This window comes from Phaenicophaeus curvirostris, chromosome 2 (genome assembly GCF_032191515.1).
Source record: "Phaenicophaeus curvirostris isolate KB17595 chromosome 2, BPBGC_Pcur_1.0, whole genome shotgun sequence".
In the NCBI taxonomy this organism is placed as follows: Eukaryota; Metazoa; Chordata; class Aves; order Cuculiformes; family Cuculidae; genus Phaenicophaeus; species Phaenicophaeus curvirostris.
The window spans coordinates 50,865,446-50,880,661 of record NC_091393.1 but is presented as its reverse complement, the minus strand read 5'-3'; the positions used below and the strand labels follow the sequence as shown (position 1 = coordinate 50,880,661).

Sequence of the window (15,216 nt, the reverse complement as noted above, 5' to 3'; positions counted from 1 at the left end):
AAAGAAAACGATTCTAAAAACTGAATACAGAAAAAAATACTATGCTTTCCATGTTTAAGATGATTCTCTTATTGTTGACTATGTTTCTATCACCCACTTATATATGCTCACAAGGAGACTATTAGGCTGTAAATTTATTCATCTCTGTTGAAAACAAAAGCTTTTGATTGACAGAAACTATACAACTGCATATCACTGGTCTTGAAATACTTTTCCAACAACACTTAGATCTATGCTGTTTCATATATCAGGAGACCCCTTTTCAATCCATGTACTTTATCTTTGTCATGCACATTGATTTTAATACAAATAGAAATATTTGTATATCTAATTCACAATATTCTTTTTGATGGAAATCAGAAAAGTTCGAGTTTCGTACTGCAATCATTTGAATTGTTTGAACATTGCAGGTTGCTCTCAAAAGTTTGCCTCAAATGCAGGAATACTTACTCTGAAGATGAAGCTGCCAATACACTGTCTGAACTGGTTAGAATATTGGAAAAAATTGTCACCACGGTAGAACCCAGAGATTCATCAATTTCTTCATCATTCACAATTTTTTTAAGCTTCTGCACAACATCATTTACTTTGTCTGAGGTTAGCTGCTGCCCTTCACCAGTGAGATTCAGAAGCTGATTGGCTATATCAGCTGCATTTTCTGTAAGTATACATGTAAAACGAAGTAAAAGTATAAAATAATGGATACTTTTCCTACAATAATTCAGAAATACAAGTGTTTACAGCTGAAAGCAAGAGCATGTTCTATGGTAGTTTTAATAAACACAGGAATTTATCACTCTTCCAAATCTATTATTTTATAAAAATGTATATGGAACCTGCTGATTACTACACACTGTCCTGATTGGCTGTGTTTTTCTTTCCCTTAATTTGATTTGAGTTTCAGAACTATTATTGAAAGGGCTGATTGAATGAAAAAAAAAAAAAAGGAAAAGTAAGGAATAAAAAGTATATTTTCTCTCTTTTTTTTCTCCTTATGCTATCCTTTCTCTTTCACTCTTGAAGTGAAAAAAGAATGCATCCAAAGTCACTATTAGTGACAATGTATTCGCTCTTTTAAGCTCCATGGAGAAAGTCTGACTCCATTGCAAAAGTTTCAGTTCCTTCAGAGGATTATTCTCTTACACTAAGGGTTGGCAAGCACAAGACACAAGCAAATTACTTCTCTAAAACACCTCGTAGGTAATAAAGGGTCCACTGGGAAGGTGATGCAACCAGCAGCTCAGCTGAAATGCCTTTACACTAACACATGAAGCTTGGTTAGTAGGCAAGCAGAGCTGGAAGCTACCATGCTACTAGAAAGCTATAATCTAGTTGCTATCATGGAAATGTGGTGGGACGAATCCCCTGACTGGAATGTGGCTATTGATGGCTACAGGCTGTTCAGAAGGGACAGACCGGGAAGGAGGGGTGGAAGTGTTGCCCTCTATCTCAGGAAAGGGTTAGAATGTGAACAGCTGTTGTTGAAGAGTAGCCACGAACAGATTGAGAGCTTGTGGGTCAAAATTAAGGACAGAAGAACCAAGAGGAACCTTGTGGTTGACGTATACTACAGGCCACCCGATCAAGGAGATCCAACTGATAAAGTCTTCTTCATCCAGCTACAGGAGGCTTCACGCTCACAAGCTCTCATCCTACCTGGGGACTTCAACCACCTCGACATATGCTGGAAAAGTAGCATGGCAAGCTGTAGGCAATCCAGGAGACTCCTGGAGTGCATCGAAGATAACTTCTTAGTCCAGCTGATAGAGATCCCCACCCAAGGGGATGCAATACTGGACCTTATGGTCACAAATACAAGCAAATTCATCAGTGATATTAGGATTGGAGACAGCCTGGGCTGCGGTGATCATGCACTGGTGGAGTTAAAGGTCCACGGGATATGGAACAGGTGAGGAGTATATTCAGGACCTTAAATTTCAGGAAAGCAGACTTCCAGCTCTTCAAGGAATTACTCGGTAGGATCCCCTGGGATGTGGTCCTCCGAGACAAGGGAGAGGAACAGAGCTGGAAAACAAGGATGCTTTTCATAAAGCGCAAGAGCTGTCAGTCCCCATATACAGAAAATCAGCAGGGGAAGGAAGAGACCGGCGTGGCTGAGTTGAGACCTGCTGGTTAAATTAAAGGAGAGAACTACACAGGCAGTGCAAGCAGGGACGGGTAACCTGGGACATGTCTTGGGATGCTGCCGGATGAAGTCAGGAAAGCCAAGGCACAGCTGGAGCTAAACTTGGCTAAGGAAGTAAAGACTAACAAGAAGGGCTTCTACAGGCACATCAGTCAAAAGAAGAAGGTCAAAGAGAATGTACTCCCACTGATGGTTGGAAATGGTGATCACATATCAACAGATGAGGAGAAGGCTGAGGTACATAAATTTTTCCTCAGTCTTCACCGATAACTTTTCTCCTCACCCCTCCTGGGTCATGGGACAAGAAGACAGTGACCAGGGGGATAAACCTCCTCCCACTGTAGAGGAGGATTAGGTTCGTGACCACCTCAGGAACCTGAACATATATAAATCTATGGGACCTGATGAGATGCATCCCAGAGTCCTGAGGGAATTGGAAAATATGGTGGCCAAGCCACTCTCCATGATATTTGAAAAGTCATGGCAATCGGGGAAGTCCCTGCTGACTGGAAGAAGGGCAACATTGTGTCCATGAGAGAACTACCGACCTGTCAGCCTCACTCTGTGCCTGGGGAGACCATGGAACAGATCCTCCTAGAAGCTGTGCTAAAGCACATGGAGGACAGGGAGGTGATTAATGGCAGCCAGTACAGCTTCACCAGTGGCAAATCCTGTATGGCCAACTTAGTGGCTTTCTATGATGGGGTGACTGATGGAAGTGATCTATCTAGACTTCTGTAAAGCCTCTGACACGATCCCCCACAACATCCTCCTCTCCAAACTGGAGATATGGATTTGATGGGTAGACAGTACGGCGGATAAGAAACTGGTTGGATGGTCGTATTCAAAGAGTAGTGGTCAATGGGTCAAAGTCCCAGTGGAGATCAGTGACAAGTGGTGTCACTCAGGGGTCCGTACTGGGACTGGTGCTGTTTAATATCTTCATCAAAGATATAGCCTGCAAGATTGAGCGCACCCTCAGGAAGTTTGCAGATGAAACCAAGCTGAGTGGTGTAGTTGCCACACCGGAAGGATGGGGATGTCATCCAAAGTGACCTGGACAGGCTGGAGAAGCGGGCCTCTGAGAATCTCCTCAGGTTCAACAAGGCTGACCGCAAGATCCTACACCTAGGTTGGGGCAATCCTCAATTTCAGTACACAGTGGGGGATGATGTGATTGAGAACAGCCCTGCAGAGAAGGACTTGGGTGTGCTGGTCAATGAGAAGCTAAACGTGAGCCAGCAGTGTGCACTTGGAGCCCAGAAGGCCAACTGTATCCTGGGCTGCATCAAAAGAAGCGTGGCCAGCAGGTCGAGGGAAGTGATTCTGCCCCTCTATTCCTCTCTTGCGAGACCTCATCTGGAGTATTGTATCCACTTCTGGAATCCTCAACATAAGAAAAATATGGAGCTGTTGGATCAGGTTCAGAGGAGGGCTACAAAGATGATCCGAGGGCTGGAGAACCTTCCATATAAGGACAGGGTGAGAAAGTTGGACTTGTTCAGCCTGGAGAAGAGAAGGCTCTGAGATCTTATAGTGATCTTCCAGTACGTGAAAGGAGCCTACAAGAAAGCTGGAGAGGTCTTGTGGTGATGGGACAAGGGGGAATAGGTATAAACTGGAGAGGGCAGAAATGATGTTTTCACACAGCCTGACTGCAAGTACTCAATGAACTAAGTTAGGTAGACAGGCTCCTCAAGACCCCTCCTTCTATCAGAGGAGGAAGAAAAAGAGGCTTCTCCAGGAAAGCAATTTGGACCAGGAGCTTACTGTAGGTGCTCTGCATTACTTATTCTCTCCACTGGCTCTGGCACTTAAAAAAGAAGCCATAAAATTGTTGTCTATTTATTTTATAATTATTTAAGGCTGGAATGATAACAAAGGACACTTTATAAACTGAGAACAAATCTGAAAATGTCTGATTGTACACCCAGTGAAGAGAGTGGGAATCTTTCCACTGGCACATACAGACATTGGAAACATTTAAAACTTTGTCTGAACCTGAATGTCAAATTGAGGCAAGCTATCACTGCCTCTATTCTTGCTTAAATTACCTGAAGAGCTTGATTTCTTTAATTAATTGGTATCCAGAGCTTTTCATACATAGGCTGAATTCAACTTAGTGCAGCAGTCTAGAGTTTAAGTACTTACTTTTTTAAAGAACTTAGTATAAAGGGGGAAGATATTCTTCCTTAATGTAGTTTCCTTATAGTAAGCAGTAACCAAAATCTACTAAACTATTCCTTTAGCTGAAGACCAACATCAACATACATACCTGTGCAATTTCTAAGATCAGGCTGGCCCCAGTATGATGTATAATTCTGCAGTCCCAAATAGCTAAGTAGGAAAACCAACAAAATTCACATGAAATACAACAGCAAAATTATGTAAATGTTTCATAATTCTTTCATAGGTGTCACAGTGGTCCACTCTTCTGAATTCAGTTTTCCTAGCAACGTGGTCCCTAGTGAAATGAAATATGTGTGGTTTACAGTGGAAATATGTGATCAATTAAGGGACAGTGCTGCAAGTAACCCTAGTTATTTTGGATAAACTTGCAGCTGATTTCTATACTGATTTGATAAACCGCATCAGTGGAAATTCTGGCCGTATATTTCAGGAAAGATCCAAATGTTGACACAAACTATTACACCCCTGTGACGGCTGAATAAGATGCTGTTTCTATAGTTCCCGTATGACATAAATGGCTTTGATCAAGTGAATAGCAAGCCATAATAATCTCTCAGAAGAACATGCATCAGAGCCATGTGAAGCTAAAATCTTACAACGCCCATGAAAATTAGTGCAGATATTTTTTTTCAAAATGCTTTTTTTCAAGAAGTCTTATCATAGCTAAACACCCAGATACACCTCCAAAATTAAACAAACTTTTTCCCAGTTTTTTAGTGACAATCACGTTATCATAGCTTAGCAAAGTTAGGATGGAGAATGAGAAAATTCTATCCTTTCACTCAGCACATGAAAGAATAAAGTTATTCCTCAGTTGATCACCTTTATTATAACAGCACACTAGCAGGTAACCTTCTACTGGAATGCATAGACCTAGTGGAGCTCATTAGAAGAGCTACCTCTTCTCTCAAAATACATGCTACCTGTGCTCCATATTGGCAAAAGCTTGTAAGGGCAGAGGCAATGAAAGCATAGCACAGTGCAGAACAAAGTAATTATTTTTCATGTGAAGTGCTGTACACAATCAATGGTATTGTGCAGACCACAAATGAACCATAAAGATAAGCATTAGTAGGGGAGCAAAGGCCAGAAGTCCTACTTCTTCAACGATTCTGAGGCTCTGACATAAAACCACTTTGACTTCTGCACTACTCACTCACAACAAAAGTTGGTCAATCAGAATCCAGCAGTTTTTGCACAAGATTAAGAGGCTGAGGAAGTGAGTTAGTTAAATAGAATGCTGGTTGCTTTCCTGTTTGGCACAGAACCTCAAAGCTGATTCATATCCAGGTTGCCATACTGTTTTCAAAAAGTAAAAGATCTGGTCTTCTCAGAACGTGTTCCAGATACAATGTGGGCAGATAGGACTACTATAAAGCATTTAATAGCAATCATGATAAATACCGAAGAAACTAATTAATATTGCATCATCATACTCATGTTCAAGGAACTCTGAGGAGATCAAAGCCAAATTGTTTTGGTAATATATCAAAGGAAGTAATAATATACCATTTTACAAATGGGAAATAAAGATACAGTGTCTAAATCTTTCATAGGTATTCACAAAGAAAACCTACACTAGGGAAAATTTATCCTAAGCCTTAAAAACAAAGTTTCAGATCTTTGACTGTAAGATTATTCCCACCTTCAGTTATGGCTAACTACTGGAAAAATGCTTCTTTCACAGAATTTCTTTTATTTTACCCTAATAAGGTAAGAAGTTCTGGATTAAACCAAATACACATCTCATCTTCATGGAACTTTGTTGAGAATTTCTTATACAAGTCAGACAGCAGAGTGGTAGCAAATATGAAACTGGTTTTGGTCACATAAACATCATGACTTGTAGAAACCAATTAAATTTTGTAAGAAGGTGCTATTTTTATATTGACTTTGAACATGAATTAATTGTGGGCCTTGGTATGCCCTACAGAAGCAGTAAATGAGCTTTTTTCTTAGCAGTGAAGTATGTAATCTTACTGCACACGTATAATCTCTCACAGTATAGAAGTCAACTTCTTGAAATACAATACCAGCCAATGGCAGTTATGGAGGATATAGTTTAGTTATGTAACCAGAAGACTGCATTTGAAGCTCTCAGCTTTTCTGACATTTGAACACCTACCATGTTCTTGATGCAGTCTGAACTGAGCTCCCATGGCAAAATGTGAAGTTGGTCACAGTTGGTCTGGTATCTGGCCAAAAATAATTTGGAGGGTTTTCTTCAGCTAAACATTTTTCTGTAAAAATAGAAGCACATAAGTATTAGTGATTAATTTCTTCATCTAACCACTTTCCATTTCTTGTCTTCAGCTCATCCACAAGCCTACAGCACAAAGCTGTCTTTCAATGAAATGCTTGATTGCTATCTATAGAGTAGGGGTAATGGAGGGATGTGCAATAGGGGACAACAAATACTGCTGCTGCTCAAGGGAAAGAACTGAATGTGCATTCTGCACACAGTTGCACTCCACCCACCTCCTCCTCCACCTTCCCAAGGGAAGGGCAATCTCTGACTGGAAGAAGTTGAATGGGAAAACATGAGATCTAAAAGGAGATTGACTAAGGGCAGCGCCCACAGGAGCAAAACCAAGAAGGGTGATGAATGGACATGAGGGGCCCTGGAGATTCAAAATGTCTCGTAACTCTGGCTGTAAATTATACTTGCTTTATTCTTAAATTAGCAGAGGAGCTGTCCAAGCATCTTTGAACTAGACAGCAAAACACTGAGTAAAGCAATGAGGACAACTGTGTTTGTGATAAAAACAGATATCTTGAGTCTAGCTCTCTAAGATTACTGGAACAATGAGTCTTAAAGAGACAATTTAAAATCTGAAACAGCCTCACAGTTTGGAAATGCATTATTATTTTAACACAGAAGATTCTTATTTATGGACAAGCAAACAAAATCCACTCTCTAACAAAGCCTAAAACTACTTACCCACTGGATCAACATCCACAGTATGAAGCTTATACCCTCCTTCCATGGTCCCATTATTATTTATGAGCTTCTGTCGGATATCTTCCTCTTCCAAATTGATGTTGTTGGTAGAATTATAAACCAGAAGAGCCAAAACCCCAAAACTGTAAGGAAAATTATCCAAGTGTTTGAGTCAAATCAGCAGAGGCCAAATGAATGGAAATAAAAATATTTAACAAGCTCTAGTTTTCTCAGTATGAAATGGTGTCATCATGTTGCTTATTTTCTGTAAATTATTATTTTTATATATAAGGCAAGAAAGTACAGGAAGTCAGGAAGTTTCACCCTCTAGTTACCATTAATGAAGCATCTCATCCAAAGAGCTAAGAAATGTTTTCAGAAGATTTAGATTATTTTAGAAGGCATTTAGAGATGAAAGCAAAAAGTTGTGAGTTGCGAGTTCCAAATGGACCCTAATTAAACTTAAAAATCCAATGGCTGATGGCTTAGGAACTTAAAAGCTGATTCATCCCACCTTATAAAGCTTGTCAGAATGGGATAAGTCATCCTCCAGAGAGTCTATCTCTCCAATGACTACAGAGGAAGACTAGAAGATTAATGAAAAAGCAGATGTCTTAACATTTAGATGTCCAAATTTTGATGGAATGAAAACACTCTGACACATTTCTGAAACTTATAGTCCTAATTAGGGAAGCCTAGTTGCGCAGATGAGTAATTCAAGTCTGAGTAGTACTAGCTGTTTTGTACTGTAGCCCACTGCTGCTTTCTGGGGCATCAGAAGCAGTTCAAAGTGCCCAAGTCTCTTTCCTGTCAAAGAAATAAAACAGTCCCCACCCTTGTCAAAACCCATAATTTTTCTGGAAAGGAAATAATGAGCAGAAAAGCAATTCTAGCAGGACACAGGAAAAAAAGCCCAGAGTGGAAGGTTCAAAAATTTCCTCCTGGGACACAGAAAACACATGTTGGAGAAGAGAAGATCTTGGTACCCAAAAGTATTGCTTGGCTCTGGCTAGTACAACATGACACCACTGAAGCATGGAACATTGGAACTCCATGGGAGTCAAAATGTGGAAAAAAGGAAAAAGCAAGCTTGCTTTGAGCTGTCTTCATCTTACCTTTGCTCTTGGATACCCAGCAGCCAGAATAAAGACAAGACCTTTGCAGTGCATGAGCAGTCCCTGGCAGCTCAGGAAGTGGCTGCACTGCCACAGCACATATAGCGAGCAGGGCACAAGCTGAACTGAGCTATTTTCACTGTTGGTCTCCAGTGCAAGAGAGCTGCAGTGAGCTAAAGGGTCTTCTACTTGAAGAGTAGAAGTTTCTGGGGGCGCTGTATGGGAGAAGATTAGTAGGGTTTTCAGGTACCCCTTCCTAGACAGATTGGGACTTAATTTTCAGAAAGACATCCCATGATGACAGCTCAAAGTTGCTCTTTCCAGAGGTGCCTAGGCTGGTTCAGCATAAAACTACAGCTTAGTCTACAGATACTGCTCTTAGGTGGCAGATTATAATTCTCTTTCTGTCAGACATCATCCTGAAAACTGCATTACTTCAACCAATAATTCCGAAGTACAGTCATAAGTGGAGCAGCATTAAAAAAAGCTGGCATTAGAAAAGAACCTCTTGGTCTAGGGAGAAAAAAAAAATAAAAGCAAAGCCCAAACCTCATAAAGAAATCACATATGTGAGCTAAACACTTCACACAATTCACTGTTAGAGACATAAAGAGGTAAGTAAATAAATACACACAGTCCCTGATTAGTGGAGGGTTTTGTTGGTTTTGTTGAACACCAGTGCACTTTTTTCTTGCCATATCCACCCTTTTACTGGTAACATGTTGCTGGAGAAGAAGATAAAAAAGGTGACTACCTGCTGGCTTGGCTTGGCTTTTCCCCAGTTTAGCAGCAAAATTCCAGCTATCCCTGGCCAGGTTGCTCCTACCCTGGTCCCAGAAATACGGAGTTCCTCTTAACATTTAATTGATCTCTGTGGAGTGTTTAACATACAGCAATAACCTCAATAGGGTGAATGTGCATTAGCAGGCTTTTGCTGTATACCTCGGATATATTACAAGGCACAAATTTATTATGGCATTTATTTTTAGCAGAAGCATGGAAATTGCCTACGCGATTGCCAGTTCCTTCAGCCCTCCAGTACTTCAGCCCCAGAGTCTCCTGGCACTTTACCATCTTTCCTAAAAGATTCTGGCTTCACTCATCTATTCCCTTTACTTCAGAAGAGGAAAACTTAATATACTGATGCCACTCCCCACCTCAGCACTTTGGCTGCAAAACAGAAGTCATAAGAGAACAGTCACTGCTACTGCTATGCTGTCTATTGCAAGACTGTCAACTAACCAAAATGATATTCAGTACCCATAACTGTGCAGAGGGATAATGGCAACAACACAGAAGGCAAAATGATAGATAAGGTAGAACTAGCTACAGCTGTCTTGAACAATTACAGAGAAAATTATTGATTATGAAGCACTCATAAAAGTAATCTGTTAAATCACTTCGTTATTTGTTTTCTGAAAAACTCTTAGAGCACAAGTCATGTATACTGTGTAATAAGAGCTTGTTCTGTATTATGATGAAAACAATTTCTATAAACTTTTCAGAATGACTCATACTAGCCTTCCAAAGTAAATAAATACCTTTTAACTTAACTTGACAGCTGATGCAATATGAAGCTGAGTGGCTCCTTCTACTTTTGTCACACTCAGATCCCAGAAAGAAGATATTTTAATGATGAAGAGCAAAATTCTCAATTTGGGAAACACTCAAATAAATGGCAACACTGCCATGCTCTGCTGGTGTCACTGGATTTGTTACACCCAACCTTACATCTTTTATTATGTGCCATATAAAAGCAGATACACTCTCACAGCAGCAATCAATTACAAATTACACATCACCTACAGTAATCTGTACCACTAACACTACTGCTGTCAATATAAAATAATGGACCATCACATAGGTAAACACAATGGGGATAAATCTATGTTTCTCTTCTCTTTGACTGAAATGGTGACAGCTAGAGCAAGCAGCAAAGCAGAGAAAGACCGACGCCTATCCTACTTTGTCCTGGTCTGTTGAGCTAAGCTGGCTCAGAGAGAGGCATTTATAAAGCTACATCCTCATCAGAGGCACAGGAGGCAGTGGGGGCGCCTGCGCTGCCATGGTGCATACCACAAAGCCGGCTTTCTTCTCTGTCAGCATGACTCAGAGCTATTCCAGGACAGTGTGCCTACACATGGGCTGTGGTCTCACTGCTGCATGATGCAAGAAGCCTGAAGGAAGGATTAAGAAACCATGCGAATCGTGCAGCACAGACTGTCTCATACCTGAAGATACGTGGTTGTTAATCAGCAATGCATTTCTCCTCTCATTTCAGTTGTACTAGACAGGCTGAACTAATCCTGAATTACTGTAGTTGTCAAACTTTAAAAATCACTATTAACTTCTTTTGGAGTTAATGTTACTTGATTTAAAGTATATAAAAAATCAGTTTTAAAGTACCTAAGTACTCAGGGAATCTAAATTCCCATGAGAATTTCATTACAAACTATCTTGGTATATTTAAAACAGTTTTAGGATGTCAGCATCAAATTCTTTACAAATCTTGTTTTTATGTTGGCTGTGAAAAGATAAGCAGTGATGCGGGGCTATAACTCAAGACTAGCAACACAGATAGGTTCATGTAGTCACCTGTAAACACTACTACCTTTTTCACATGAACTGGACAAACAAAACCCCAGGTTGACTATTGCATAAATCACTTGGTGAAGATGTGATTCAAACAGCAGACAAAATGTTAGAAAACACAGAATGAGCCAGAAGGAAATACAATTGCAAAGGGAAATTAGAAGCATTCTACAAAAGCATCTGAGTTGTACATAAGCTTTTACTTGAGGTGATTTTGGCTGTGATAGCATTAAAATGTTCAAAACAGAGAGCAAAAAAAAAAACCAGGACTGGGCACAACAGACACATTCAAAGTAACGCCAAGGATGAGGGATGAGGAGGTTCCCAGCAGAAGGTGATACTATAGAAAAGATATAAAAACTGAGACATAAGGACACTAAACTAAAAACTGCAGCTACTTTTTGGACTACTAAAACTAAAAGCTTCCTAATTTTTGCTTTTAAGTTAATGACTGTTGTATCAGAACAGTGTTGCAAGCAGCATGGTCATGTGTCTGTCCCTGTCTCTCTGTCTCTGGTCCTTGTTCCTCCTTGCAGATCTGCTCTGGGAACCAAAACAACTTAAGCTTTTCAACAGAAAGCGCTTATAATATGCGATGATTTGGTATGAAGACTACTCATTATCAGAGAAGACAGAAAGGGCTGGAATCCCTCACATTTCAACAGCTGGTCTTTGCTGAAATGAGTTTTCAGTTAGGCTTGAACTACGTTCCAAAACAACAAAGAAAACCTCTATTCCCCAATATATTACTTTCCTAAAAATGGCATCTAACAATTTCAGGCCTATACTAAATCCAGTTAAGGTCAGTGGAAAGACAAAGGAAGTCACTGGAAGTTGCAACAAAGACACAGAGCTTCAGCAGGAGACTCAGAGGGCAACAACCTTCAGCCAGACAGGAGGAATACCTGCATTTCTCCATCTGTGATGAAGGCTTTCTTTACAGGTCACGGACACAAGATGCCAGCAGGGCACTGTGGAGAAACCTGGCTCTTTATTATTTCAAGTAGAAATATTACACGGAACGTACACATTATATGGTTCAGCCCTGGTCAAAGCTGTCCCTGACTGCCTTCAGTAACACTGAAGTTGAAGTTGCAGGGAGTAGAGGTGGGCCAGCTCCAATTTTTTCGTAAAGTTTCACCAGTAGATACCAGGAGAATCTTTAAAGTTGCAATACGCATCATGGAAGTGCTAATTTATAACAAGAATAGCATTATTATTTCATAACAAATAATTTGAAGTAATGTACAAAGAATGCAAAAGCCTAATAATTTGCTGAGCAAAGATACTTAGGACTACACATGCAAAATTATGCTGCTCTTATGTCAACTCCTGCCTACTATTACACAATCTAATTAGCTTAAATTTTATCCAAGTGAATTAAACTTTCCATTAAGCAACACAACACCCAAGAACACAGCATGCAGAAGCCTGAAACAGCTTCACTGACACTGGTGGAGAAACTCCCATGGACTTCAAAAAGGCAGGACTAGGCATGGGCAGCTCTGATTTCCTGCTTTCCTCTCTATACTCATTCCTAAGAGAATGGATTTCTGTGTTTGACTTTAGTGGTCTTTACATGGATTGCCACGATTGTGGTTTTTAATTTGGATGAGTTGTTTAACATTACTAACATTAATGCTGTTTCACAATAGTGGAAGCAATTGAACATAGGAAATAGGCCAAAATTATGACGAGCAAGTAGTGGAAGTTGGAGCAAGCATAGTCTTATTTGTTTGCTATGTGGAGAAAAGGTTGTAAATTAACTGGGGCCTGAACTCTAAAAATTGCTTGCAAAATAAAAGAAAGGAGAAGCAGGCAAGCTGAGCTGCTTTAATAAAGACCAATTCCCCTCCTGAGGCAGCCCTATATAGTCATTTCCCAAGACCTGGGATCAGTAAGACCTTTCTGAGAAAAGCAGCAAGCAGTCATAGAAAGTTTTGAAAAAGCTGCAGAGTCATAAAAGGCAAAGAATTAATGAAAGAAACAAACACATTTATAATTTATCTACACAAAATCCACAAATTGGATTCACTTTCAAAGATTTGTGGAAAATAACTGGGGACACAGAAACAGTTATGTCCATAGCCCATTCTTGACTACTGTGTACTTTATTTTAGACAGCTGCCCTCTCATTAAGAGTCATAAACAGTGTGATCAGAGGAAAAAATTAAACACAGACACAAAATCAAGTACAGCTGTGCTAAAATTCTGTCTATTAAAGTAGTTAATAATCTACCAAAGTACTACCTTGATATACTGCTGTCATCCAGACATCTCACAATATTAAAGGTGCTGAAAATAATACACACTTTTGGACTTGGCACTCTGTCTCTCATCACCATGTACATAAATGTGTAATAAGCATAGGGTACTTTGGATTTCTGCACCTCATAGAACATGGCAATGAAGGGATAACAATCCACTTCCATATTTTTGTTTTGTTTTGCTCTTCTTCAGAATGCAATACAGTTTAAAGTATTTATTTGGAAAGCACCTGTTTTTAACATGTCAAAAAAAGCAAGCTTCCTACCTCCCACTTCCAGCTCCTATGTCTTGTTTGAATAATTCTAACGATTTTTCTTACACTTGCAAGAAGACTAGGTGGGGAGACCAATAACAGAAGTTCCTTGCTAAGGCAGCAGTGTGGTAAATAGAGATTGAAGCAAAGCAAAATGCAGAGAAATTGTTGGGAAAAGTTGTTTTGCTGTTTTGTTTGTGCTTTTTTTTTTAACTGCCGTATAAAAGACTAATCCAAAAGGTAAGAAAAAAAGATGCAATCTGAATGATAAGAACATGAATACGTGTAAAGAGAGAGAAAACTTCTCAAAGAGCAATTCAAACAATAAGGATAGTGCCTTAGAAATAAAAAGGCTATGATCTTGCGGAAAATTCAGAAAAGAGATAAGGTTTGGTCAGTTAGAGTAAGAATAATATGCTCACTTATGTCAAAGATAACGTTAAAGCCATGATATTTACGGGTTAGGTCTTAAATTTTAACTGTGGAGTGACATTCTGTTTAGATGAACATGAAGGTAAATGGAATAAGAAGTACTAAAAACTAAGGGCAATAGGGGAATGTCTAAAATTGCAGCAGTTATAGGAATATTTAATGAATAAAAACTTTATGAAATCATTCTGTGAGCAAGTTACAAACAAGAACTCAGCCATAACATTTCAGCGGACCACCTGAGTAGTGAGAAATTAACATTACTTCCATCAGGGATTAAAAATTTACAGCCTGTAAAATGCTAATGTCTTATATCCCAAAATGTTACTTTGATGTCTTGTAGGATCTGCTTTGAGGACAATCCAAGAAAGTGGAAAACGCAATAAAGTATTTTGAGACCATTGATTGGGAAGTAGTAGAAAAAAAAGTTTGCTTTATGAATCTTCAGAAATTTAACAGATTTCTTCCTTGCAAAATCTAGAAACAGCTGAATGAACCTCAAAGAACTGGGAACCTGGTGACAAACCCAGGAACACTGAAGGCTATAGGGAAGCTGATCTTTCATTTACTCCAGAAGGGAGGCTGATCTTTCCTTTCTTTTGGAATGAAGGCAATGTACAATGATAGACATACACTCAGAAGACCTAAAGCTGGGAGAACACCAACTCATCCAAAATGTTTCTCCTGTTAGAGGTAACTATGCATGAAAATACATGCAAGACATGAAAAATAAATGCAAGAAAAAACTTCTGTGTGTACATATATATTCCTACATATGTATATGTGCATATAAAGTGCACATAAAGTGCAATTTTTGTTAGTCACATATCACGTAGTTTAATTAAATTTTTATTCACCCCTGTGTTACCCCAACTGGGTTCCTAGATTGGGCAGATTCCTGACTTTTTGTTTTCCCCTAAGAAAACACACACAGCATAACAAACCTGATTATCTGGAGAACAGTAACATTTTGTGTGACATGATTAGCATTTATACTAAATTATAGAGAGTGATGACAAAAAGCCATTTGGCCTTGATATATAAAGTGTACTAAAGCCCATGAGAGGATTAGTTTCTCATTAGAACAGGCCTCCCTTGAAAAACTTTACAACACATAGTGAATATGTACTTCCACTGCCTCTGAAATTACATAGGATGAGCAAAGTAAATAGGAATAAGGTTACTTCCCTATAACAGTGACACATTACTAGAAGTAATTCAGTGCCGTATTCACTATATGTCACAAAGGGAGAGAAAGGAAAAGGAACCATTAAGAATAATT

The 15,216-nt window shown here is 39.4% G+C and overlaps 1 protein-coding gene across 5 annotated transcripts in view; it reads right to left on the bottom strand.

Moving 5' to 3' along the window:
• The window catches only part of ADGRG6 (adhesion G protein-coupled receptor G6), a 124,344-nt gene that overhangs the window by 39,790 nt on the left and 69,338 nt on the right, over window positions 1-15,216 (bottom strand). For all 5 annotated transcript variants that reach the window (XM_069852021.1, XM_069852022.1, XM_069852020.1 and 2 more), the window contains 4 exons: window positions 7,278-7,420; window positions 6,462-6,576; window positions 4,422-4,483; window positions 451-658 (listed from right to left, as the gene is read on the bottom strand). In XM_069852021.1, coding sequence (XP_069708122.1) covers window positions 451-658; window positions 4,422-4,483; window positions 6,462-6,576; window positions 7,278-7,420 — 528 coding nt within the window. The remainder of the gene's footprint in view (window positions 1-450; window positions 659-4,421; window positions 4,484-6,461; window positions 6,577-7,277; window positions 7,421-15,216) is intronic.